Source organism: Rattus norvegicus, chromosome 12 (assembly GCF_036323735.1).
Source record: "Rattus norvegicus strain BN/NHsdMcwi chromosome 12, GRCr8, whole genome shotgun sequence".
NCBI lineage: Eukaryota > Metazoa > Chordata > Mammalia > Rodentia > Muridae > Rattus > Rattus norvegicus.
Window position 1 is genome coordinate 40,534,255 of NC_086030.1, and position 27,554 is coordinate 40,561,808.

The 27,554-nt window shown below is 47.7% G+C and overlaps 1 protein-coding gene across 2 annotated transcripts; it reads right to left on the bottom strand.

Annotated features, from left to right (window-relative positions):
* Positions 1-977: 977 nt before the first annotated feature.
* Positions 978-27,472, bottom strand: Brap (BRCA1 associated protein). 2 transcript variants are annotated; one of them, NM_001271194.1, is made up of 12 exons: positions 27,281-27,472; positions 25,836-25,997; positions 24,396-24,591; positions 22,754-22,943; positions 15,757-15,870; positions 13,367-13,515; positions 10,182-10,257; positions 9,662-9,800; positions 9,082-9,191; positions 5,854-5,943; positions 4,496-4,599; positions 978-3,018 (listed from the first exon to the last, which is right to left on the bottom strand). In NM_001271194.1, exons 1-12 carry the CDS (start codon positions 27,360-27,362, stop codon positions 2,655-2,657), a joined length of 1,776 nt encoding a protein of 591 aa, NP_001258123.1. In that variant the 5' UTR covers positions 27,363-27,472; the 3' UTR covers positions 978-2,654. The 2 variants fall into 2 exon arrangements, with proteins under 2 accessions (NP_001258123.1, XP_038945684.1); XM_039089756.2 differs by lacking the exon at positions 27,281-27,472 and adding an exon at positions 26,846-27,141.
* Positions 27,473-27,554: the final 82 nt, after the last annotated feature.

Consider the following 27,554-nt stretch of genomic DNA (forward strand, 5'->3'; position numbering starts at 1 on the left):
GATGAGCCAAGTTTGAATCCCCAGGACTCTTGGAACAAGCTGAACATAGCCATGGGACCTGTGACCCGGTGTGACAAGAGGACCACTGGGGATTGCTGCCTGCCAGCCTAGCTCCAGGGTTAGTGAGACCTGGTCTCAAAACATGGCAGAGGGGTTGGGGATTTAGCTCAGTGGTAGAGCGCTTGCCTAGGAAGCGCAAGGCCCTGGGTTCGGTCCCCAGCTCCAAAAAAAAGAGAACCAAAAAAAAAAAACCAAAACAACAACAAAAAAAAAACATGGCAGAATGACAGAGCAGGACACGTAACAGCCCTTTCTCTGGCCTGTGAGGACATACACACGCGCGCACGCGCACACACACACACACGCACACACACACACACACACAGAGTCTAACGTGACTATGGCAGTGGCCAGTCAGTGTAGAGAAACCTAAGTATCTCTCCCCAGGAATAAGCTTCTCCTAACACACAAGTGAAAACTGTTCTTGTAAATGGCTCCAGGGGAAACATCAAGTCCACAGCCAAGAAGGGAAAAGAAATGAATGGGGTTCTTACACTGAGGAAAACTGAGGACTCAAGGGAAAGGTGGTCCTCCTTATCATTTAAACATGTTTTCATCCCACTGAGCGTGGTGGTGCAGGCCTTTAATCCCAACACTGGGGCAGAAGCAGGTGGATCTCTCCCCTGGTCTAGAGGAGCTGGACAGCCAGGGCTGTCGCACAAAAAAACCCCATCGTGAAAACCAACCAACCAACCAACCAACCAACTAAACAAACAAACAACCAACAAACAAACGCACGTACCCAGGCCACTGACACTCTTAGATACACGCTCCCCAAGCAACACCACAGAAGCAGACTTCATCTGGTTATTTCAGTAAGAGTTCATTGGCTAAGGGAGTGTGGGAAGGCCAAGCTTTGTTCCGAAGAACACACTAACAGCTTCCGTCCTATGGAATGTCAGATTCAAACATAACTCTTTGACCTTTTAAAATAACATTTTATTTACACATCTTGATTTTTGTTGTCCTGGGACATTTTTTTAAAGACCTTCAAGTAGTTTGGAAACCTCTGCCCATCGGCTGCTTCCTCCGGCCACGGCCTTCGCAGGCGTTTCCCCAACCTGTGCTGTGGAGCGCTGCTCTCGTCTGGGCAGGAGGGCTGCTCTGGATTGTACTGGAGTGAGGGGCCAGCTTTGGGAACTTCTTCCGATTCTCTTAGTTAGCATGCTACCACCCACCCCAGCCTCTGCTAGGTCAGATGTGCAAGACAAGCAGGGCTGAGCCGGCAAGACCGTGACAGTGTAAAACGGTTCTAGAAGCTCCTGTGTGGCTCAGGCCTGAGGGTGGAGTACAGCCTGCTGAGAGCCGAGGGGTCTGAGCAGGCCAGCACTCAGTCTGCAGCCACAGGTGGGGATTTTGGGAAATGCCACAGCCCGTTCCACAGAACTGGATGGTGATCAGCAACACAGGCAACGTGGTGACATGTCAGACACTCCGGTCAAAGGACGAGGTCCAGTCAGTTGGAAAAAAAAAGTCCCTAAAGTATGACATTTTAAACCTTTGGCTGATGATAAAGCAAAAAATTAAACTACAGCACACACCGCTGCCAAGTGCCCAGGCTCTACTAAAAGCTAAATCCCAACATGGTGTCCCGCAATTTTGTTCAATTAATTTGTTACAAGTTACCTGACGTTCCTGGCTCTAGAGAGAGGCACACAGCCCCTCTGTTGGTCACAGTAAGTATTGTATGGCTGTTTGAAAGAGGGCCTGCTGAAGCCATTTTCTGGAGTGTGAAGCAGCCTTTGAAACTATCAGAAAAGAGCAACTGAAATCTGCCCAAGCTCCCTCTAGCTGCGACCTGAACATTCGGCCTGTAACAGTCAGTACACACTGACCCAGCCACACGTCAGCTCGCCACCGAGGCCTCTCACCAGGCTTGCCTGACTCCTGCTAGGTGGAGGACACTCAGTTACCCCAGCGAGCAGAGGAGGAGCCAGTAAGGCTTTTCTTACATGACAGGCACATTTCGTATGGAGTCATCAAAAATGAAGAGAGCTGTCACCATCTTCCCTAAACTGAGTCTACCCCATCTGCCCCAGCTGCTCGTTCTTCCTGTCCCCAAGTCAGGCTGCTGAGGACAAGCCTATGCCTGGTTTACAACTTAGCCCCTTTCGCTCTGACATGCAAGCAGCTCTTCAACCCTGCAGGGGAAGGGAGGGAGGGATGGAGGGGAGATCCTCTGCAGTGGGCGGCAGGCTCCTCTCCTGAAGGCAGCTAGGGCCTCAGGGAGGCACTGTGCTTTAGTGCTAAGTAATGCTGGAATTCCTTTAGTGCTAGGAAGGTCGCATCATGTCATAGATTTACCCTGGAACCCAACTGCAAGTGCTCCAACTGAATAAATACACGGAAAATTGCACAGGCCGGAGGCTACCCAGCTGGAAGGCAGAATGGCAAGCTGTGGCTTGCCCTTGTGAAATGCTGCCAGCGTCTCCCCCACTTTTAGTCTCCTCACACCACACGCAACAAATGAAGGAGCCACACGACCGACCGCAGTTCGTCCTCAGACGTACTTATTAGGGCCCACCCTCCCACTCAGCAAAGGTCCCAGCACACCCTGTGGTGCCCAGGAAGTCTCTGGGACAAGTCTCTCAAGGTCACTTGCCCCTTTTGCTGCGGCCCTTCCTAGACTGCAGCTTCCCACCGGCACCTGAAGAGGGTGGGTTGGGGGCTGAGGCCATGGCAATGTTGATCTGCCCTTCCTGGATCTCCTGCCTCGTCTCTGCAGGCAGATGGCTGATTTGCTGCTGCGTCTCCAGGTAGAACATGACGTCACGCAGCTGCTCCTGGATCTCTGTGATCTGCAGGTCCTTCTGGGCACAGGTCTCCTTCAGCAGCCTCTCCTCCTCCTTCAGCTTGTTCTGCAGCAGCAGCTGGTTGGCGCGCAGACACTTGTTCAGCTCCTGCTCCTCCTGGAGCTCCGTGCTCAGCTTGGCCACTCTGGTGCTCAGCTGAGTGCACCTTAAGTAAAACAGAGGGAGGGGGTTGGGGATTTAGCTCAGCGGTAGAGCACTTGCCTAGCAAGCGCAAGGCCCTGGGTTCGGTCCCCAGCTCCGAAAAAAAGAAAAAAGAAAAAGAAAAAAAAAAAACAAAAACAAAAACAAAAAAACCAAAAAACAGAGGGAGGCAGAGTGGCTTCACCTGCTCTTTGTTCCTTTCTGCTCTGCTGGGCTTAGCAGTGACGGCTCTGTCAGAGACACAGCCTCGATGAGGAAGTCACCAGGAAAGTGTCATTCTCTGAGACAAGTGTTCTGACCTCACTAATTTGCTAAAGGAGGGAAAGTGGTCAAGGGTGGGGGTGCCCTGCCCTCAATGCTCACTCCTCCATGGAGAATTACGAATTGAGACACACATAGGAAGTAGGCACCATTTTTATGTGTCAGAATGCCAAAGAAGCCAGTTACGGTGGCTCCAGCTCCAGCACTCAGGAAGCCAAATGGGCAGCAGGATTTGAATTCAGGGCTAGTATAGGCCACAGAACAAGACTTTCCACCCACGTGCTCACGGCCTTTCCTCTCTTCTACTCTTCTCATATTAAACCTCTCCATGTGGAAAAATAAATAAATAAATAAACATTACGCCAAGCATGGTGTTACATACATGCCTTTACATCCCAGACTCAGGAGGCAGAGGCAGGCAGATCTCTCAGTTCGAGACCAGCCTAGTCTACAAAGAGAGAGACTGTTTAAATAAACAGAAGTATCTCTATCTATTATACAGTATGTTCACAAAAAATGATCTCGTCACCTCTATAGTATAACTGAGACCAGGGAGGGAATCTTACCCTCTTCAATGCTTGGGATCAACCCTAGGCCCCTGTGCATGCTGGGAAAATGCTCTTCCACTGAATATCAGGATAGCAACAGCCAGCAGTGACAACTGTCCTCCCCACTGCAGCTGCAGCAGCAGCAGCAGCCCGTGTTCGCGTCACGCTGCTCATGGGCATCTGCTCCACACTCAGCATCAGGAGCTGTTAGATCCTGTCCAAGGGGGAGCCTGTGATACTGGCTTGGACAAAATGTTTTTCCTAACTTGCTCTCAGCCAAGATAGCTCAGAAACTGCAGGCAGAAATAGAAGGCATCTGCACATGGACTGCAGGAGTTTGGTGTCCACTTGGCACCCACCTCAAGTGGAACAGCAATCAGACCTTTTTTGTTTTTTACATTTATTTGTGTGTATGTGTACACGTGTGCCAAGGTCACATGTGGAAGTCAGCTCTTTCCTTTCATCACATCGGTTTTGGGATCCCACACAATTTGTCAGGCTTGGCGGCTGAGCCATTTTGCTCTCCTCTAACAACATTAATGAGAAATCACTGTTACAACTACAAGCAGACTCCCCAAAAACGCTGAAGCTGTACATGCTGAAAGTGGGGGGGGTTCCCAAGGAAGCTAACCTGTTGGCATTCATGGTTGTTAAGAACTGAGGGATACTTACTTCCTTTCCACAGACTGCTTCTCCTTCAGGAGGTCACTGAGCCTGAGCTCCAGGCTGTCACACTTTTCAATGGTCTCTTTAAACTTGCTCTTCATGTTATTAATCTGAAAGTGCAAACGGAGGTCAGGCAGATTCAGACAATTCTTAGGACTGCCCCTACCACTGTCTCTCTAACCAGGACAAACCAAACTTATGAAGTTGAGTTGAGCCATTTAACTGGAATTGTGACAGCAACACAAATCGTGAGAAACTGAGAGAACAGTTTTCTTTAGGAGAAACAAGGACCAGGAGCTGGTGTGCACCCGGGGAAACGGCTGATAGACAGCCAAGAACTGGTGTGGCGCTAGAGTGGAACCTCCCACCCGCAGTCCAGCAAGAGGAGGGGACTAGGTTATTAGCTGGATCATTTAAAATAAGACTTCATTTACTACGAGAAATGGCTGCTAGAAACACACACAAGCCCTGTGTGCACATGTTCAAATCCTGTTCTCTGTAACTCTCAAGGTTCCTTGAACATGCTACAAAATAGAAAATGAAGCATGTAGAGCTCAGGCCTTTTGCACAGGTTTCTGCAAAATCGCATCACATTTTATGTGCTGAAATCTAAAACCAACCAAACAAAAACACTTATTTTGTGGGCAGGGGAGATGATTCATTGGTTAAGATCATTGTCTCCCCTTGTAGGGGGGACCTTGCTTTAGTTCTTAGCACCCATTGTAGCTCACAGCCATTTGTAATTCTAATTCCAGGGAACTAATGCCCTCTTCTGGCTTCAAAAGGCACCACACATGTGAATACATAGTCAAACACTCATATACATAAAATAAAATCTTTTTTTAAAATGCCTCTGCAGGGCTGGAGAGATGGCTCAGCCGTTAAAGGCTAGGCTCACAACCAAAAATATAAAATGCCTCTGCCTCCAGAGTATACAAAGTCACAGGCATAGGTCACCACATGTGTCATATTTAAGGGAACCACAGAAGCCACCATTTGTGCCTAATTTATTTCCCTCAGTTTACAAAGCTGCGAAGGTCACTTAGCTCCCAAAGCCACTGTTCCCAAGCTGACGTGCCAGTGGCTGACCCATGTTGCAAAACCTTCACACGGACTTCCGTGGGGTCTGGGTTGTCTGGGCAGTCACTGAGTACTGCCTGCCCATTCTTACCTCCTCACTGGGACTGTCCAAAGGCCCAGCTCTGACAGGTGAGGGACCCTGTAGGCCTACAGTTCCCTCTGGAGACGGGACAGTCTGCATCATCACCCACCAAGGGGAAGATCCTTGTTGTCCCTTCCCCTGCACCATGCCCTTTCCACTTGGCAGCCACCTTGCTAGGCATTTCAGTCACCAAGTCATTTACCTCCTCTGCCGTGTCCTTCTCTATGCGCACAATTTTGTTTTCCCAGTATACCCGCTGCGATTCCAGCTGGCTCGTCAGCAGGTATGAATACTAGAAACAGAACAGCGAGAGATGAGAACCGTCACCAACTAGGACACCCAGCAACACTGACCTCCCGACAGCTTCTAGAACTCCTACCAATGTACCCACAGCCAGTAATGCTCTCATACCCAGGATAAACCACATGAAATTAGAGAACAAACAAACAAACACCTGCAGGGTTAGGACGGTGCATGGGGCAGGCCTTGAATCGCAACACTCCAGGCCAGCCTGGCTGATCTGACTAGCTCCAGGCCAGCTAGGGCTACACACACATATGCACACAGGCCTTATCACAACGAGGGGGTGGGGTGGGAAGAGAGAGAATAGAGACATGGTCTTGCCCTGCCATCTCACACTTGAGGCAACCTTCCAACCTTATCAACTGGGGACTTTAGGCTTGCACTCCCATGTCAGGCTCACCAGAAAGAATGTTACACTTGGGTTCAACTAAAGTCAACAGGCACTAGGTCAGAGGTACAGAGTGGAACTAGCAATCTAGCTGGGAAAAATAAAAGAATGCAAACTTATTTTTATGTTTAAAATGTTCTGCATAGCATCACCACCACCACCACCACCACCACCACCATCATCATCGATTCTCTGTATAGGGGGCACATGCACATGAATACAGGCGACCACAGCAGTCAGAGTGTCAGACTCCTATGGAGCTGGGTTAAAGTTCTAAGCCACCTGACATGGGTGCTGGAAATCAAACTCAGGTCCTCAGAGAAGAGCCATATGTACTCACACTGAGCCATTGCCAGCCCCTGTACTCTATCCACGTACATATGTGGGGGAAGGCAGTCAGCCTCAGATGTCGTTCCTCAGGTACTGTGCACTTTAGTTTTGAGACAGGGTCTCACCAAGTAGGCTAGGGTGGCTGGCCAGTGGGTCCCAGGGAATCGATCCATGTCCACATCTTCAGTGCTGGGGTTACAGACCTGGAACAGCACTTCTATTTTCTTAAAATTTGGGTTCTGGGAACTGAACTCAGGTCCTCCTGCTGGCATGACAAACAACTGACTGACTGAACTGTCTTTCTAATGTGTTTATGATTCTGATACAGGGTCTCTTACAGCCCAGACTGGACTTGAGCTCCTGATCTTCCTACCTGTGCCTCTTTAGTGTGAAAGCACATTTATACAAATTTATTCTGGTCCAAACAATTTTAAGAATGGAGGCTTTGAATTTATGTAAATTTGGGGCTATAGGTATAGCTTAGTGGCTAAGTGTGGGCGTAGCATGCTTGAGACTCAGTTCCACACTCAGCACCCCTCCCCACACAGGAAATTCTAACCGACTCTCCCATGTCACCACAGGGAGCTGTCCCTCTGCAATCCCGCTAGAACTACAGTAGCACTCATTGCAGGCTTACCCACCACCCACCCTGCCTGGACTGTGAAATCTGGATCCCCACTGCTACGTGATGGCCTGAACCCACAGTACTGTGTGGTCAAAGATAGAGAAGTATGGCGGGTTGCAGTACAGTTGCTAGGATTTCTGGCTGTTGACAGACATGAGACATGAACAGATACCTGCACTTGGGAGAAATCAGGACCAGCCACAGGGCCTCTTCATCTCAAAGGACAACAGAGATTCTAGGTGTGCACATAGCAGATGGGGCTATAGGTGTGAAGGCTTGTGGGCAAGGTCAGGTGTGGTGGGGGATCCACATGTCTTTAATCCTAGCTCGTGGGAAACATACATATCTCTTGAGTTGAAGGCCAGGGAGTTCCAGAACAACTAGTGCCTGGTAAAAGCTGGGTAGGTTTTCTTACCACTGAGGTCTATACAACTGATAAACTATTTTTTGAGTATCTAAAATGTGTATGGTACCTTAGCGTTCATATGAAAGAGATACTTAATCTAAAGAATGCCAAGGGTTTGTTTTATCTGTCGATACAGTAATTTATTAAGAACACAAGCTCTACTGAAGGCCACTTTCTGTCAGAGCTAAAGTCTACAAATGAGGAGCTGAGCGATGGCTCGATGGAAAAACACATAGGCTGCTCTCCGAGAGAACCAGGTTCGATCCCTAGCACGCACATGTGGTTCCCAACTGTCTATAACTGCAGTCCCAGGGGATCTGAGGCCCACTGCTGGCCCCCGCAGGCACCAAGCATGTACACGGTGCAGACACACATGCAAGCAAAGTCATACATACTAAATGAAAACAATAAATCTCAAATAGTCTACACATGCACTGATTTCCAAAGTCCATTCCCTCTGAAAGTCAGGGGTTTGGGCTAGTTTTCCTGCTTAAACTTTTTAAAAAATTTTTTACACAAAACAGGACTCATTCTGAAACTTCCCCTTCATTAACAGAATTTTGAGTGGGTCATTCCATCACCAGGAAGTGGAGACAGGAGGATCCTGAGTTTGAGGTCAATCTGGAACTACTTGATAAGACCCTGTCTTAAAGGCTGGAGAGATGGCTCAGTGGTTCAGAGCACTGACTACTCTTCCAGAGGTCCTGAGTTCAAACCCCAGCAACCACATGGTGGCTCACAACCATCTGTAATGGGATCTGATGCCCTCTGGTGTGTCTGAAGACAGCTACAGTGTACTTATATGTAATAAATAAATTAATCTAAAAAAAAAAAAAAAGACCCTGTCTTAAAACCAAACCAAACCAAATCCACAAAAGACAGCCAAACATCACCAAGCAAACAAGTGGCAGCACGGGACTGCCCTGCATGCACGGCCATCTGTGACAGGTAGGCTTTGCTTCTTACAAGAAAATCCCAGTGTGCTCAACGTGATGGTTCTTCAAGTATCTAAACCCAAAATGCCTTTAGGTAAATGAGTCCTGACTCACAGCAGTACATACATTAAACACACAGCTATGCGTGAATGACTAGGGAAGGAGGGCACTGCTGGGGTCCGCTCTGACCCCATCCAGTCCAGTGGAGCTGTGGAAGGTGCTGCCTTGCCTTAACTAATGAACCTGAACTCAAGAGAACCAGGAACACCACAGGAAAACAGGAGTCAGGCCTGGGGAAGCTTAGACTTTCAAAAAAGCATTTTAGAAATTCTTCCCCAATGAGACAGGGCAGATGACAACAGGAAAAGGTCAAAGCACCGTTCTCCAGAAAGCGGAAACATGCAGCAAGAGCAGTGGCTAGGTGGCAACTCGGAGTGTCTCACCTCTAATTGTAAGGCATCAATCTTTTCTTCTTGGCAGGTATCGCCCTCACACTCGTACTGAACAATCTTCCCATCCGTCTTGCTGGCCACCAGTCGATGGACATAATTATCTAAAGAAAGGAGAAGTCGGCCAGAGGCAGCCTCTTAGGAATGAAAAGTTCACTGTGCCTTTTCAAAACAGGGCTTTTCTGTGTAATCCTGGCTGTCTTGGAACTTTCTCTGTAGACAAGGATGGCCTCAAACTCACAGAGATCCATCCACCTGCCTCTGCCTCCTGAGTGTTGGGAATAAAGGCTTGAGCTACCACCACCCAGTCAGTTCTCTATGCTTTTAACTAGGAAACGATTTTTGGTTTTGTTTTTAGAAATCTAAATGAACTGATGTATAATTTTTCTCTAAAAATGGGTCAATCATTTGACCATTTAGAGTGAGATAGGGCAAGAATAAACATCTAATAAATTGTCTCTATAATTCTTGATTTGGGTCATCCCAAAGCATGGCGCCTTCTGAGTTTGCCACTGCAAGCTGTGAGAAGCTTCCACAGGAAAGAATCCAAGTCAGGAGATGGCCATGCACTCACCTCCAGCATAGTCCCAGACCCGATGGTTGGTGAGCTGCATGGCGTATGTGTGCTGGGTCTCCTCAAAGTGCTTGTACGCATGTCGGCTTACGTACCGCCCACAGCCTATGTGGCCGCATATTAAACAAATCCAGAGGTTCTGCCAAGGGGGAGATCTGAATTGGTGATTGGGGAGGGGAGGGGAGGGAGGCACAGGCCATGACCCATATGGCTTGGAAGTAAGACTTAGGAGTTTCTTCCACAGACTTCTCAATTATACAGTTCTAAGACCCAACTTTCCAGGGTCCTTACTGGTCAACCATTTCCCTTCTCTGACTTTTGCAGAGTCCTAAGTACAGATTCACAGGTGACTGATCGGTGGGCACCTTAGTCTTTTAATAAAAGCGTGAACAATCTGTGTATTCACACACTTGACTACAGACGAAAAAGAATTAGTCTCACAAAGAATCTAAGCTGCACTGGGCAGAAAAAGAATCCCAGACCAACAGAGCTGTTCATTACCCCTCGTCCCGTTACTTACTTCCTGAACACCACACTCGAAACACTTGTTTTCTTCCACTGGCTCTGGCGTTTGACAGTACCGGCACACAGGACACCTATCCAGCACGAGAAGATGAGGGGAGTTAGACAAAGGTGTTGAGACTTCCCTTCTTTATGCTTTCTCTTTTTCTTTCCTTTCAAATTTATTCACATAACAGAGGTGGGATCTCATAATCCTAGCTGCCCTGAACTCACAATGTAGACCAGGTTTATGTCAAGCTCACTGAGAACAGCTGATCCCAAGTGCTGAGACTCAAGATGTGAGCTACCATACCAGACAATCATTTTTATTGCATTTTTGAGACAAGGTCTCACTATGTACCTTTGACTGACCTGGAACTCGCTCTGTAGACCAGGCTGGCCTACAACTCAGAGATCTGCCTGCCTCTGCTTCCTGAGGGCTGGGATTAAATGCATTTGCGAATATACCTTGTTCCGAGCTAATTTTTTTTTTTAAAAATGTATTCATTTATTATATATAAGTACACTGTAGCTGTCTTCAGATACACCAGGAGAGGGCATCAGATCTCTTTACAGATGGTTGTGAGCCACCATGTGGTTGCTGGGAATTGAACTCATGACCTCTGGAAGAGCAGTCAGGTGCTCTTAACCGCTGAGCCATCTCTCCAGCCCCCGAGCTAATTTAAAAAAAAGGCTGATTGTCATTTGTATGTGTGTGCCTACCCATGCCAGAGGAGGGCGCTAGATCCCTGGAGCTAGAGTTCTAAGTGCCTGTGAACAGCCCAATGTGGGGCCTAAGGACCTAACCTGAGCCTTCTGCAAGAGCAGCCAGTGCATTTCACTGCTAAGCGGCTCTCTACACACATACGTGACACTTGTGCCCCTCAGATCAGATGACCTGTATCTCCTGATCTTCCTGTCTCCACCTCCCAAGTGTTAGCAATGCAGGTGTGTGCCAGCATGCCCATCTGGGGCAACCCTTTTCTCCAACAATCAAGGGGAACTAGTATTCAATGGTCATTAACATATTTTGTTCCATGGGTCAATGTGTCAGAAGGTGGGATACAGCTGTAACTGAGTGAACTGCCACCAAGAGAGCAAGGTCAAGGTGTAGTGAGTATCCGTCCGTCCTTGGTCATGAAGGGCAAGGAAAAGGTGCGAGCGGGCAGAGGGCAAGAGGAAGCTCCAGTCCTCCTGCCTGTCCTTAGTCCTGAAGAAGATGGCAGGTGCAGAGGGGCGTGTGTGCGTGGGGCGCTCAGGAAGACGTGAAGGATGCCACAAGTGCAAGGCTAGCTTGGCTACATGAATGTCAGACCAGCTGGGATACGTGGTGAGGGCTTGCTTTCGATTTTAAAGATTTAACTTATAATTTATGTGCACGTGTGTGCTTGAGGAAATTCCATACACCGTGTGAAGCGGTGCCTGTAGAAGCCGGACCAGACCACTAGATTTCCAGGTTGTCAAGTGACAACCCGCTGTGAGCTGGTCAACCTGAGTGCTGGGAGCCAAAGCTGTGACTCTCAGGAGCAGAAATGCTCTACTGCCGAGACCCCTCCAGTGCCCTGTTTGCTTCTGAAATGAGGCTTAGGTCGACTAGCCTAGCCTCAAGCTCTCTATGTAGCCAGGGATGACCTTGAATTTCAGGTCCTCCAGCCTCCAATTCCCTAGAACTGGGATACTCTATGTCTGGTGTAGGCAGTGCTAGGAATGGAACACAGGGTGTCCTGGTTGGGGGTAGCCTTGCTTCTACACTAGGCAAGAGTTCACCAGCAGAATGACATCTCTGAACCTAAGACCTTGTTTCCATAAAAACGACAGACAGACAGGGATTAAGAGAGTTCAGTGGTGGAACTGTACTTAGCAAGAGAGGGAGAGAGAGGGGAAAGAAGACAGGAAGATGGGGAGAGAGGAAGAAGAAGGAAGAGAGGAAGGACAGAAAGACACTGGGAAGTAGAGGTGGGAATGGCTACTGTGGTAGGCAGAGCAACTGTACAGTGGCTCCCTGTTACCGTCTGCCTGTGTGGTTGCTAGGCAGACACTGGACAGGAAAACAAACTAATACTGAGATCTAATTCTGACTAGGTCATGTACCAGAGTCTGGGGAAAACATTGAAACCTGACTTTTGTAGCACAGTGAGTACATATCGACGACACTCCATACCGTCTCTGAAAACACCAAGTGGAGTCAATGACTGAATCACTTTCCGAAACCCACTGCCTCTGGGATTAAAGGCACGACGCCCACCACACTTGGATATGACCTATTTTGTGGAGTGGGATCACTCTGTAGCCCCGGCTGCCTTTAAACTCCTAACCTTCCCATCTTCAGCCCAAAATACAGAATTACAGGTGTGGCCACTCACCCGGCTTTTGAATCAAGCGATTTAATTCGTGTGTGAAGGTCAAGTTCTGTAGAACTGGTGCTGTCTCCCTTCACTGTGTGATTCCGGAGAAATCTAACTCAAGCATTGGGCTTGACATCAAGTGAGTCATCTTGCCAACTCTAAGCTTCAACAATTTCTTCTATTTTTAGTTTTTGGTTTTTCAAGACAAGATTTCTCTTTGTAACCCTGGCTGTCTTGGGCTCTACTCACTCTGTATATAAGGCTGGCCCCAAACTTGCAGATCCACTTGCCTCTGCCTTCCAAATGCTGGGACTCAGGCGTGCACCATCTTTGCTCAGCTCGTGTGTGTGTGTGTGTGTGTGTGTGTGTGTGTGTATGTGTGTGTGTGTGTGTGTGTTTGTGTACATGTATGCAGGTGCCTACAGAGGCCAGAAAAGGGTTTTAAAAAGGTCTTGGTATTTGGAGATGGCCCAGTGGTTAAGAGCCCTTACTACCTCTGCAGAAAGAGGGCCCAGGTTCCCAGCACCCACACAGCAGCTCACAGCCACCCACTAGCTGCAGTTCAGGGGATGTGATGCCCTCTTGCATCCTGGGGCACCTGCATGCATGTGCTGACATAAACTCATCATACACACACACACACACACACACACACACACACACACACACACACACACACACAAAAACAAATGACAATTTCCACAAGACCTGAACGAAGGAGAGATAAAGCAATGAGTCTCTTTACTACTGAAATCCCCACTTTGCAGAGTCAAGGACAACAGTGTTTGCTAATGGGTATTTTGGCTTCCAAGAAGAGGTCATAAAGGGCCCCGCAAGGTGGGGCAGCCCCTGCACTCACGTTGTGTCATCCCACCGCTGCAGACACTGACTATGGAAGCTGTGGTTGCATAGGGTGGTGAGGATGCCATTCACAGACTCGTCCATTCGCTCCAGACACACAGTGCACTTGGGGAGCTCCGTCAGGTCCATCACAGGAAGGCTGGCGCCCTACAGGAAACATCTGGTTAAGGCCCACCCTTCATCCTCCGCCATCTTCAAACAAGAGACAGTCTTACTGCTTTTACTGCTCACTTTTGGAGACAGAGCCCCACTCTAGCTCGGGCTCACTTGGAGCTTTTAGCAACCTGAATAACTCTGCAAGGACTTGGAGAACGAGCTGCACTGGCTGCTTTTCTTTACTTTTTAAACACATTTAACAAACTTTTCATTTTTTTAAATATATTTTTAAAAGATTTTTTTTTTAAATTTGTTTATTTATTATAAGTACACTGTAGCTGTCTTCAGACACACCAGAAGAGAGCATCAGATCTCATTACAGATGGTTGTGAGCCACCATGTGGTTGCTGGGAATTGAACTCAGGACCTCTGGAAGAGCAGTCAGTGAGTCACCTCTCCAGCCCCAATTTTTTTATTTTTATAACTACTGGTGTTTTGCCAGCATGAATGTCTGGGTACTAAACATATGTGCAGTGCCCGTGAGGGCCAGAAGAGGGCAACAGATCCTCTGGAACTGAAGTTAACAAGGTGGTGTGTAGGTAGTCTTGTAGGTGCTGGGAACTGAACTCAAGTCTTCCATAAGAGCAACCAGAGCTCTTAACTGTTATCCATCTCTCCAGCACCCCTCCCCCGCCCCCCAAACTCCCCCTTTTCAATCTTGCTTTGTGTTTGTTTTGGAGGTACAGCTTAACTCAGGTAGGCCTTGAAGTTGCAAAGTAGTTGAAGAAGTCCTTCATGTTTTAATACTCTTCCCACTACCTTTTTTTTTTTTTTTGGTTCTTTTTTTTCGGAGCTGGGGACCGAACCCAGGGCCTTGCGCTTCCTAGGTAAGCGCTCTACCACTGAGCTAAATCCCCAGCCCCCCCACTACCTTTTTAATTCTAAAAAATTTCTGTGTGTGTGTGTGTGTGTGTGTGTGTATGTGTGTGTGTGTGTATGTGCGCGCGCGCGCACACACACGCGATACGCAAGAGTATCTACACACGTGTGGAAGCCAAAGGACAACTTTCACAAGTTAGTTCTCTCCTTGGATTGAACTCAGTTCAGCATGCTTTGTGGTAGAAAACACCTTTATCTGCTGAGTCTGTGAAACCCTGACTGTTCTGGAACTCAATTTGTAGAGCAGATATTGGACTCAAACTCACAGAGATCTGCCTTCCCCTGGCTCAAGTACTAGGACGAACAGTGTGAGAAAGCCTGGCCATTAAGATCTCCTTGAGAAAGGGGGAAATTTAACAGCATCATGGAGTCTCTCTGGCTCCAGAGCCAAGACTGCTATTCACTATAAGACTGACTGAGCCAGTATTCCAAGCCCTGCTACAGATGAGAGCCAGAGCATGCAGACAACAAGACTGGACTTCAGCACTCAGGAGGCAGAGGCAGGAGGATCTCTATGAGTTCAGGCCATCCTATTCTACATAGTGAGTTCTGGGATAGCCTACCTTAAAAAAACAAAACAAAAATGTGAGGGCGGCAGCACGTGCCTTTAATACTAATACTTGGGAGGCGGAGGCAGATGAATGTCTGTGAGTTAAAGGTTAGCATGGTCTACACAGAGAGATTCAGGATAGCCAGGGCCACACAGAGAAACCCTAAAACAAAAAGCTAGGAAGGAGATTGGGGTTAGTATTTTGAACAAATATGTTTCTTTCTGCTCCAAACTGTACTCCATCGTTCTGGGAAAGTTTCTTTTCCTTACTTTGATTTGGGGACAGGGTCTTGTCATATAGCCTGGGCTGGCCTCCAACTCAGTAGTCTCCTGCCTCTGCTTCCTGAGTGCATGGGGTCACAAGCATGTGCTACCATCTACATCTTATATGAGATATAATTTTCCACTTTTTTTTTTTTTTTAAAAAAAAGCAGGGCCTTGCAGTGTTAGCTTTGACCTTGCCAAGCCACCGTGACTTCATGCCCCCACCTCCCCAGTAATCTCGGTGCTAAGACTCCCCACTTTAAACTCGGTGGTTTTCAGTACGCCCACACCAACTACTCCATCTTGCATCCAGCACCACCATCCAATCTGCCAATAATCCATTAGCCCAGAAGAACCTCCACAGCTCTTAGCTGGCCCCTCCCACTCAGCTTTTCTCCCAGACCCCACCCAGAATCTGTCTTCTGTTTCTACTCTCGGTCTCTCCAGTAAGGCCTATTCCTGATGTCTGTGCAAGCGTCTTAGCATTCAGATCTGTACAGACCCACATTTCCTCGGACAGAAGAAGTCCTCACACTTACATCTTCGGACTTGAGCACTTCGGCCCTCTCCACATAGACCAGCTGGCACACGTCATCTTCGATTGAGTTGAACTGGCGGCCGTTGCATGCCATGTAGAAACTATCAGCATCAGCCTGTACACGCCGACGGGGAGAGGCAAAGAGAAAGGCTGGTCATGGAAGATGCACTCTCCACTCACATTCCCACACACTCACCACCAGACGGCAGGCAAGCACTAGAAGTACCAAGCCCTGGAGCCATCAAGTCAACAGAGCGCGGCAGCTCTGTCCGGGCTGTTGAGAGGTTTGCCTTACAAGGCAGAGGGCACTGCCAGTGCTGAGCAGAGAGCTTGCATGGCTAATATTCAACCTGCCATCTGTCAACAAGTTCCTGGATAGTTTTTTCCCCAGTAGTCATTATTTTTGTGGTACTTTGAAGAAGACACAAAGATACTTTTTAAAATTCTGGAACATAATTGTAACTGTGACAGAAAAATTCTAAAATAAAGGGGGTGGGGGCTGGAGAGACAGCTCAGTGGTTAAGAGCACTGCTCTTCCACGGGTCCTGAGTTCAGTTCCCAGCAGCCATATGGTGGCTCACAACCACCTGTAATGGAATCTGATGCCCTCTTACGGTGTGTCTGAAGACAGTGACAGTGTACTCACATATATTAAGCAAACAAATAAATAAACAAATAAGTAAAGCAAGCCAGTCCTTAAAGAACCATCATTTCATTTGAGGAAAAACCAAGCTCCTACACTTGGGAGGCAGAGGCAGGTGAGCCTCTGAGTTAAAGATCAGCCTGATCTACAGAGTGAGTTCCAAGACATCCAAGGTGACACGGAGAAACCCTGTCTCAAAACAACAAAACGGGGGGTTGGAGAGATGGCTCAGCGGTTAAGAGCACTGGCTGCTCTTCCAGAGGTCCTGAGTTCAATTCCCAGCAACCACATGGGGGCTCACAACCATCTGTAATGGGATCTGATGCCCTCTTCTGGTGTGTCTAAAGCTACAGTGTCCTCATACATAAAATAAACCTTTAAAAAAAAAAAACAAAAAAACAACAACAAAACGAAACCAAACACCCTAGCATCTGTGTTGAGGACTAAGGAGCAGTACGGATGAAAGCCTGCTCCTCTTCAGTAAACTGAGTCAGCACAGCACAAGGTGAAGCTCTCCACTACGAATCCATCTGTGTCAGGATGCCTAGGGCAGGTCAAGTTGTCCGAGACAGGCTAGGGAGACAGATCAGCGGTTTACAACCCAGACTAACCAGACTTTAACACTGGGCTGTGCTCTCTCATGGTGGATGCACAAGGGGATGGACATGGCGAAGGTAAAGGCAAACTAACCCCCGACACACGCTAAGTGGAAAGCAACATGGCAATTCCAGTGTTTAAACTCCATTTGTCATGGCAGGGGCATCAGACCAAACACAGGATTGCCTGCTTCAGCTCTACTCATGCAGACAGCTGTAGAGCATGGGACAGCCTCCTCAAAAACACAACTGGTGGGGCTGGGGATTTAGCTCAGTGGTAGAGCGCTTACCTAGGAAGCGCAAGGCCCTGGGTTCGGTCCCCAGCTCCGAAAAAAAAGAACCAAAAAAAAAAAAAAAAAAAAAAAAAACCAAAACACAACTGGTTTGCACTTTCACCGCCAGACTGAGGGCTGTTCTACCAGTGGATCCTACCTGCCTCTCCTTTTCACGGGTGTCGATCTCACAGCCACCGTACGTTTCTTCAACAGTTTTTTTAAAAAGATCTATTTATTATATATGAGAACACTGTAGCTGTCAGACACACCAGAAGAGGACATCAGATCCCAGATGGTTGTGAGCCACCATTTGGTTGCTGGGAATTGAACTCAGGACCTCTGGAAGAGCAGTCAGTGCTCTTAACCACTGAGCCATCTCTCCAGCCCTCTTCAAAAGTTTTTAATTTCACTCCAGTAATGTAATCCTTATAGATCTTAAATTTATTTTGATTTTAAGTATAAGGGTATTTTGCCTACATGTATGTGTACCACATGCATGCAATGCCTGAGGAGGCCAGAAGAAGGCATCTGATCCCCATCAAGTGTAGTAATAGGAGCTGCCCTGTGGTTGTCAGAGCCTGAACTAAGACCCCTCCCTCCAAGAGCAGACAGCACTCTTGACTGCTGAGCCATCTCTCCAGCCCCACAGTTTGGATTTTTGGTTATTTATGCTTTCTTCATATAAGCCAGTGAACTGAGCCTGAGAAGAACGGTCAGTTCTGGTGCAGTTTTGTGAAGGGGCAGAGCATTTTAAGTTCTGATATGACAGGCTGACTGTGAGACAACTCTCTTTCAACGCAGAGGCCTCCCCAGCCTCCAGCGTCCCTGGAGACACTACTGGATGAAGTAAATCTCACAGGCTGAGGTGCTTACTGAGGGAGGAGCCAGTCTAGGAGGAGGCTTGGCTCAACGTCTACAGCACAAGACACTGACTCCAGCTGCTGAAAACAGAAGCCTCCTTGGGTCATGAGCTGTGTCAAGTGCTCACCAAATAACAGGACTCGTCACAGAAAGGGTAGGTGGGGACTAAACCCAACCCACACTAGGCACATTATATTCCTGAGGGAACTGTTCGTCTGTAACAAAGACATGTACTTTTGGCTTTAGGTCAGCCTGGTCTACAGAGACTTCCAAAACAGCCAGGGATACACAGAGAAACCCTGTCTGGGAAAAAGAAGGAAGGAAGGAAGGAAGGAAGGAAGGAAGGAAGGAAGGAAGGAAGGAAGGAAGGGTCTGAGGAGCAGGGGCTGGAGACAGGGCTCAGTATAAAGAGCACTTGCTCTTTCAGAGGACCCAGGTTTGAACCCAGCAGCTGCACGGTGCTCACAACCACCCCCGACTTCAGTTCTAGGGGGTCGGATGCACTCTTCTGAGCTCCAAGGACACATACACATTGCAGTATGACATACACAGGCAAAACACTCAGACACAGAAAATTAAAACATGCTTGAGGTCAGTTTTCATGACCTCAGGAGACCTTGTCCCTAAAGAGACTAAATGCTAGACTTATAAACAACCAGAAATTTAAATAATGCTAACTTCAGGTTTTGTTTAATTTTGTTGTTCTACTCTGAAAGGAACGATCCATTGTGATTGGGGCTTCTTCTGCCTTCCCATCACGGACAAGCTGCAGAGCTGAATGTGTTTTTACTGTTCACTCATTTGTTTTCAAGACAGGGTCTCTCTGTGTATCCCTGGCTGTCCTGGAACTCACTCTGTAGACCAGGCTGGCCTCAAACTCAGAGATTGGCCTGCCTCTGCCTCCTGAGTGCTGGGATGAAAGGTGTGCACCAGCACTGGCCAGCTGAAGAGTATTTTTACTTTTAACTAGACCATAATCCAGGCAGTCCTGAATAAGCACGTGAGGGAGAAGCCCACTACCCTGTTCCACCCATTTTGGTTTTCTTTTTTTTTTTTTTTTTGGTTCTTTTTTTTCGGAGCTGGGGACCGAACCCAGGGCCTTGCGCTTCCTAGGTAAGCGCTCTACCACTGAGCTAAATCCCCAGCCCATTTTGGTTTTCAAATCCTGATGATTTACAATTTCCTTCTTCAAAGACTGAATTTCCTCAAGGTCGTACTATTGATCTTTGAGTTTCACGGACCTCCAAAGAAAGCTAAGAGAAGGGGGCCAGCAAGATGATGCAAAAAATAAAGGCACTTGCCACCAAGTCTGACAGCCCTGGTTTTGTAGTGAGAATTTTAGTTCCTTTAAAAACCCAATTATGTTATGTGAATGGTTTTGTTCTAACCCCAGGTATGGGATAAGTGGCTGCTTCAGACTGTCTACAGCCGTTAACTATGATTGTTTCCTGATCTAGGAGGAGCGGGATTTTTGCCAGCTGTAGATAGTTTACACTTGGGACTCTGGAGAGGGTGTAAATGGGAGAGCCCCAAGAGGGCCTGTGGTGGCTGCTGCTGTTAGTCCCTGCTGCTGGGTTTGTCATTGCTGGATTGCTAGTTGGAGATATTCTGACCATGAAGACTGGGCTTGCCCCAGGGAACTAGTCAGCAGGAAGGTAGTCTAAAAAGGTCTACACCCTCTTTCCCCTCTATCCTGTCTGTACAACCTAGTGTTGGGGTGGTGGTGGTAGTGGAAGGGATTAGGGTGAAGTAAGGGTTGGAAGGATGGTAGATATGAGAGCCAAATAGAGTAGCCCAAGAAAGCACGGTTACAGGGTTTGACTCCTTAAACCCACACAGGCGAGAAGGGACTGCTGCTGCCAACATACACATATGTAGACAGTTAGGGCCAATAGAAGTTACAAGACATTCAGAAGCCTTCTGAGTTCTCATGAAAAACACCCCTGTGAGGAAAAGAGAGGAGTGAGAACACAGACAGCTGCCCTTATATATGGACTCAAGCTACAATCTCCATGTGACGCTTCAGACCTAACACTTTGGAGGCAGAGGTAAGCAGATCTCTGTGACTTTGAGGCCTTCCTGGTAGACATGGTTAATGCCAATCCAGCCAGAACTACCTAGTGAACCACTGCCATAAAAAAGATTGTGTGGGAAGGCTTAGCAAGTGAAGGCACTGCTACTGAGCCTCACAGTCGGAGACTCACATGGGAGAAGAAGAAAACCAACTCCTAAAAGTTGTCTTCCGAGCTCCACGTGACCAAACATACAGACCCATACAAAATAAATGAGTGATAAGTAATTCGCAAAAGTTGTATACAGGGGCCAGTGAGATGGCTCAGTGGGTAGACACTTGCCCCAAGTCTAACACACACACACAGAGACACACACACACACACACACACACACACATATACACACAAGCTCTCACAGACGCTCACATAACACAACACACTCACACTCAAACACATGCTTACACACTCACACACAAACACCTATTACTGATCATCTACCATTGCTGTCCACCCTGTATTCATGAACCAGGAAGCCTGTGTCATGAGTTCCCTTTTGCCCACAAACCTTAGTAACCCATTAGAGTGGCAAGAACAAATGATCTGTCAAAACACCCATCTGTAAACTAGCGGGATGGGACAGTTTATCTGGAGGAAACCATTGACCAAAGAGCTGAGAGAAGTTAATTTTCCACAAATTAAAGCTCTGTGTGGCCATTGTTGTCCTAGAAGTCATTCTGCTGACCACTGTAGCCTCAAAGTCAGAGATCGTCTGCCTCTGCCTCTGTAGCTGTCGGTTTAAAGGCTTGTGCCACCACCGCCTGGCTAACATAGTCAGATTTCAATGAACAAATAGCACAGGATATAAAACATATAAAAAAAGCTTGAGCAAACCCAAAGGTGGGACAGCCCAGTGACATGAGCAGCAGGTAAAACTCACCTCCACTTATGTTCACACAAACACATAGGCTCTTAAGAACCAACACGCTTACAGCAGCACAAGGAAGGGAGGCAAGACAAAGCCTTCCTAATTCAAAACTGCACAAGCACTTTCAGGTCTAAGAACATCTCTGTTCTTTCAGGGAGTCTGTTGGCCTCTGTACTGTCGTCCATTTTTTTTTTTTCTTCTTTTTTCTTTTTTTCAGAGCTGCGGACTGAACCCAGGGCCTTGCGCTCTACCACTGAGCTAAATCCCCAACCCCACTGTCGTCCATTCTTAATACTTCAATATTAGACCAACTGGTACCAGTGTTTAAAAAAGACAAAGCAAAAAACTAGAGCCAGTTGTGGTAGTGTCTGCCTTTAGTCCCAGTGTTTAGGAAGGCAGTCTCGGAGTTGAAGGCTAGCCTGATCTACAAAGCTGGTTTGGGAACATCCAAGGCTAAACAAAGAAACCCTGTCTCAGAAAAACAATCAAACTGAAGAAAAAGCCTGGGAAACTGGCGAGCGAGTGAGTGAGCAAGAGAGAGCGAGCTGGGTAGGACAATACTGCACAGAGGGCCTTGCTGAGTTTCCAGCGTCCATGTGGGGCAGTCTGGAACACCAGCTCCAGGGGATGTGATACGCTCTTCTGGCCTCCATGGGCATTCCAAAGAGCATCTCGTAAACAGAATCAAAGGACTGGGGATAATGACAAAAGTGCTCGGGCTCCTGTGTCCTGGGCTAATCCCCACTGGATAAGAAAACATGAGCTAGATTTCACACCCACTCTGATGCACAGAGACGGTGAGTCAGGTGCGTGGTGCCAGTCTGTCATCGAGCAATGTGGGAGACAGAGGCATGAGACGACAAGTTCAGTGCACACCTGAGCTAGAGATCGACCAAGGGCAGCCTGGGTAACTTAGTGAGACCCCGTCTCCAAATACAAAAACGTTAAGAAAAAGCACTGGGGGTGTCATAAGTGGCAGAGCATGTGAGAGGTGTTGGGACCAATCTTCGGAACCAAAAGAAGTAATAATTGGGGCTGGGGATTTAGCTCAGTGGTAGAGCGCTTACCTAGGAAGCGCAAGGCCCGGGGTTCGGTCCCCAGCTCCGAAAAAAAGAACCAAAAAAAAAAAAAAAAAAAAAAAAAAAAGAAGTAATAATTAAAAAAATGATTTTTAAATTATGGGAGTGCAGGCTAGTGGATCAAAGGGTAATGCTTCTAATGGATCAGAAGATTCCAGGTTCAACACATGGCTGGTTTGGTCATCTTGGGTTTGGTTTTTTGGGTTTTTTTTTGTTTTGTTTTGTTTTTGTTGGGTATGGCAGTTCCAACACTTGGGAGACAAAGGCAGACATACTCTGCAAATCCCAGGCTACTCTGTCTTCAAAGCAAGTACCAGGTCAGCTAGGGCTATACACTAAGACCTTACTTAAAGTAAAATAAAACTAAAAAAAAAAAAAAAAAAAAAAAGAACTGGAAAGGTAGGTCAGCAGTTAAGAGCACTGACTGCTCTTCCAGAGGTCCTGAGTTCAATTCCCAGCAACCACATGGTGGCTCACAACCACCTGTAATGGATCTGATGCCCTCTTCTGGTGTTGACCACACCCTAGAAGCCATGTCTGGATTTGAGGAACAAACACACCACTGGCATCACAGTTTCTACAGCACGTCTACAGCCGAGAGACTTACCTGTGCACTGAACTTGACCAGCACCATGTACTGATTCGGAGTTGAGTCCCTGATAATTTTCATTTGTTCAATTACGTCATTAAACGGGGCAACAAACTTCATAAGGTCATGGCTGGTCATGGTGGCCGGGACGGTGAGGACACACAGCATGGCACTGCGCCGCACGTCTTCTTTTAGGGAGGTCATCTTACTAAGAGGAAGACAACGAGACCATCTTGATAAGTCTGGAGAACAATAACCAAACGACTCTTTTGTCTGAGAAAATATGAAAAATAAAATAGCTAATATTTCACAAATCAACTCAAATAACTGGTGAGTTTACTTGAAAACACACACTTAGGAGTGCCTGAGTCCTTTTCCACATCCTTTAGAGGCAGGCTCTAAAAGTTCTACATTATCCCCACCAGAGTTTTCAGTCTTAAAAAGAGATATTTGATTAGTTCCTTGAGAATTTCACACTATGTATTTTGGTTGTGTTTACCTCACACAGCACCTCTCCAGAACTTTCCATCGTGATTTAAATAGTTGTTAGTTTATATTACCAGACTCAGTGTTTTATTCTCTTTTCAAAAATATTAAAAAAAAAATTTATTTTATGTGTATGAGTGTTTGCCTCCACATTATCACATGCAGGCCTCATGCTTAGAAGAAGGCATGGACCCCCCCCCCAGAAATAGAGTTACAGATGGTTGTGAGCCACCTTGTGAGTGCTGGGAACTGAACCCAGGTCCTCTCCAAGAGCAGCCAGTGCTCTTAACCCCTGAGCCGTGTCTCCAGCCCCATGTGTCAGTCTCTTCAATTTCTGAATAATAATCTCTTATTGAATAACTATGAGGCACTGTGACGTTCTCTTATGAGCTCCAGAAGAAGAGTGAGCACAAGTCTGTGGGACAATTCTAACCTCTGACTGCGGGACTCAAGATTAGAAAAACTACTGTCGGGGCTGGGGATTTAGCTCAGTGGTAGAGCGCTTACCTAGGAAGCGCAAGGCCCTGGGTTCGGTCCCCAGCTCCGAAAAAAAGAACCAAAAAAAAAAAAAAAGAAAAGAAAAACTACTGTCCAGCTCAACAGCTTCGAGGGGGGAAGAGAAACCTTCTACAGTGCAATTTACTTTTGATATGCTGAAAACGGATCTGACAACTGGGGTCCAAAATGGCTACCCAATGACTGGCTGTTTCCCAGTTTCCCTGGAGGGACATGGCAGACAAGTTAGGGCAAAGACAGTTGTTGAGACATCAACCAATTAGTGTATCCAGAGAGCTAAAGACCCAGCTGGTGGGTTATCTGTCCAAGTGCTTCCTTTCCTTGGGCTTCCAAAAAGAAAAGCCAGGGCTACCCATGAGCCCTTATCTCAAACAAAACAACAACAACAGTGTTCTAATTAACATTGCCTGTGCTTTGGTATCTGTATGGTAAGACATAAGCATGTGGTGCTTTGGCGCCTTTTGTTTTCAACCTCCCAATCAATGCCCACGCCTAACGGTTAATAGAATATTTTCCCAAGCACTTCCTACGTGCATCTACATGTTTCCATTTGAGTCAGGAAAGCTTTGGCCCAATCCATACTGTCCAACACACAGCACTCAGAACTCTGGAGTCCACAGGACCTCAGGGCAGCCTGGAGGAAGAGGGTTTTGCTTACTTTGTCTTGTACAGGTGCATAATGCCGTGGACTATTTCAACGGAAGGGTTGCCACTGAAGAAGGAAATCTGGTCTGGGAGCTGTTTGGACGGAGAATCCGGGACCGTGTTCACAGACTCACTCTGCTCTCTACTTCTCTGTGCAGAGCTGGGGGCTGCTGAAGACGTCTTTTCTTCCGACGTGTCTCGAAACTCATCTTACAAAAGTGAAAACCAGCACATCACCAACAGCTGGGAATAAGCTTAAGGCGCCTGAGAAAGTCAGAATTTCTAGTGGGACGGTAAGTTGTGACAGAAAAACTATGCCGTAGTGTACTGCATTATTGTATTGTGTATTGCCGGGTGGGTATGACAGCTCATGCCTGTGATCCCAACACCAGGAGGCGGAATCGAGAAAGCTGCAGATGTAAGAGGCCCTGTCACAAGAGCCAACAAACCACACTGTGGAACGGCTGGGTTTGGGAACATCCCAACAGCATTTAATTCTCACTCTGCCTAAAAACATCCCCTCCTCCTCCCCTTGCAAAAAAAATCTCTTAATACAGGGGGTGGGCATGGGAGGGGCAACATTTGGATTATAAATAAATAAAATAATTAAATATATATATATACATGTATATGTATGTACACACACACATATATATAAAAGAACTCTTAATATTCTCAAAACCCAACAGAAGCTCCTCCCATATCCAGCAGCAGCCCAACACAAGCAGACAACATTCACCACTGGCTTCTCAGTGTGACTGACAGGCAGGGCTCTCTGAAAACTGAACCTTCCAGTTCTGACCACACCTATGCTGGAGATGCAGAAAGCATCCACTTCCTCAAGCTGTGCAGGCCAGTAAGGCAGGGAGCCCGCAGCAGGCTTACAGGGATGTACTGCTACACCAGAGCAGAGTTAGTGGTGATGAGCATTCACACCAGAGGGAAGAACTTTTACACGCCATCTAGTTTTTCCTTTATTATTCTTTTAAAACAGGGCCTTAGGTTATGTTCCCAAACTCCAGGGTTTAAATAACCCTTTTGCCTTTGCATCCTGAGAAGGGGGGACTAAGGGCATGCACCTCTGAACCCAATTTTACCACTGATTTAGGGGGAAAAAAGACAGTGAAATGTGCTTCACAAATCACATAAAGGACACAAGTGCTTTAAAAAAAACCCTAAACAAGCTGGAACTACGGCTCAGTTGTAGAGTGCTAGCTTTACATGATGAAGCCCTGGGGCTGTGCCCAGCAGCATGAAAACGGGATGCACTGGTGTATACATACATAATCCCACCACTCAGGAGGTGAATGTAGAAAGGTTAGAACTCCAAGGTCATCCTTAGTAATAAATACACCAGAGGTGAGCCTCCTCGGCTCACCAACCGTGAAGAAAGAAACCACAGCCAGGGGCTCCTAGTGCAAGAGCAGCACAGCCAGGCTTCCTGAGGGCATACCTGCACTGGCCTTCATGGTCTCAATGATCACGTCAGTCATTTCCCGACGGCCAAGGTGCTGGTGGATGATTGCTGCTTTTTCCCCTGGCGACTTCCCTTCGAGGCAGGCGGCTGCTGAAGCCAACGTCTTCTTTTTGATCTCCTCATTGGACATCTCTCCAGCTGAAGAACACATGAAAGATTAATACCTTATGACAGAACAAACTCCTCTCACTTCTCAGCACTCCAATCAATAGGTTTTCTTCTCCTCTGCTGCTCTTTCCTTCCGATGAGGCGGTTTTGTTTTGTTTTTTTGCATTGTCTGCCTCAGTCTCTCTAGGAGTCCTACAAAGTCAGACAGCATTCATCCCAAAAAGCTCTGGAACAATGCGGCCATTCTAGTGACTTTTGACAAACTCACAGGGATAAAAGCCTTTCATGGGGACTACACCCAGATGAACTACCATGAGTTGCATCCCAAAACCTGTGAGTCTATGTCGTGGCCAAAATGCAAGTCTCATGAATAAGGGGTCTTTAAGAATCCCTGAGTTGTGACTGAAATTACCTTAACATCAGCTCTGAGGCAGACTTCAGGCTTGTCCAGTCCAGCACTTACCCAGACAACCCAGCACACAGTAGGAGCTTTCACTCTAGGCTTTGCTGATAAAGGTTTACATACTGGCTCTGTATGAAGTTACCTGTTTGTACCTGGTGCCAACTTAATTTGACTTTCAGATCTAGGGGTTACTTTGAGCTCTTGATAGCTGCTTGAAATACATCAGTCATTTGAGTCCGAAAGGACAAGACCACAACTCACTCTTCTACTGCAGCTCTAAAGGCTGCAGTGTCCAGTGATGCCATTCTTCCTAGAACAAGCACCAGCTTGGCTCTCCCAACTAAGTAAGTGGTCCCATTTCTCTTTTCCTTAATTTACCACATTTAGCTCCTATGCCACAAATTAGAGACCCAAGTCTGATTCAGGGCACGACCAAACTCTGACAGATACCTGGCGATCGCTCTCCCACACACACCTTTTCTCTGTCTGTTTGTTTAGACAGGTTTCCCTGTAACCCAGACTGGCTTGTGGTTGCCGGTCCTCCTGCCTCCACCTCAGGAGCCTCAATGTTATTCAGGTAATGTTGTGACAACCAAAGGAGAGCCGAAGCTGCATGGTCCACTAAGGAAATCTGTGGCCGGTGGTGAAAACGTCAGATTCTCGGGCCCGGCTAGGTCAGAACCCGTGTCTCCAGCCACTCAGACCTAACTTGGGGTATTAACCACTGGCCTGTCTGCCAGTTTGGAAAAGGCGCACAGCATCCCCCCCACCCCCCGCCCCAGGCCGCGCTTTCTCGCAGCGAGGGCGACGTCGAGCAGAGGCACCTGGCAAGCCCGGGGGCCGGTAGAGCGAGGGCTACCGACCCGCCGACCCGCCGACTCGCCGACCCTGCGCGAGGCCGCGGACTCACCGGCAGCGCTGAAGCCGAAATCGGCGGGGACCGGCGAGTGACCCGCGAGCTCCAGTCGGATGACCACCAGTGACACACTCATAGGATAGGCGCTGGTCGGCGTGGGCTCCGGCTGGCTGACGGAAGGCTGCGGGCCGAGCCCAGAGGCCGAGCGGCCCGCGGTCGGCAGCCCCGCCACCGCCTCAGAGCCGCGGCCGCCGCCTCAGCAGCGGCAGCCCCTCTCGCGCAGCCGGCCGAGCCACAACAACCTCCACTTCCGCCTCTCGGCCGCCGT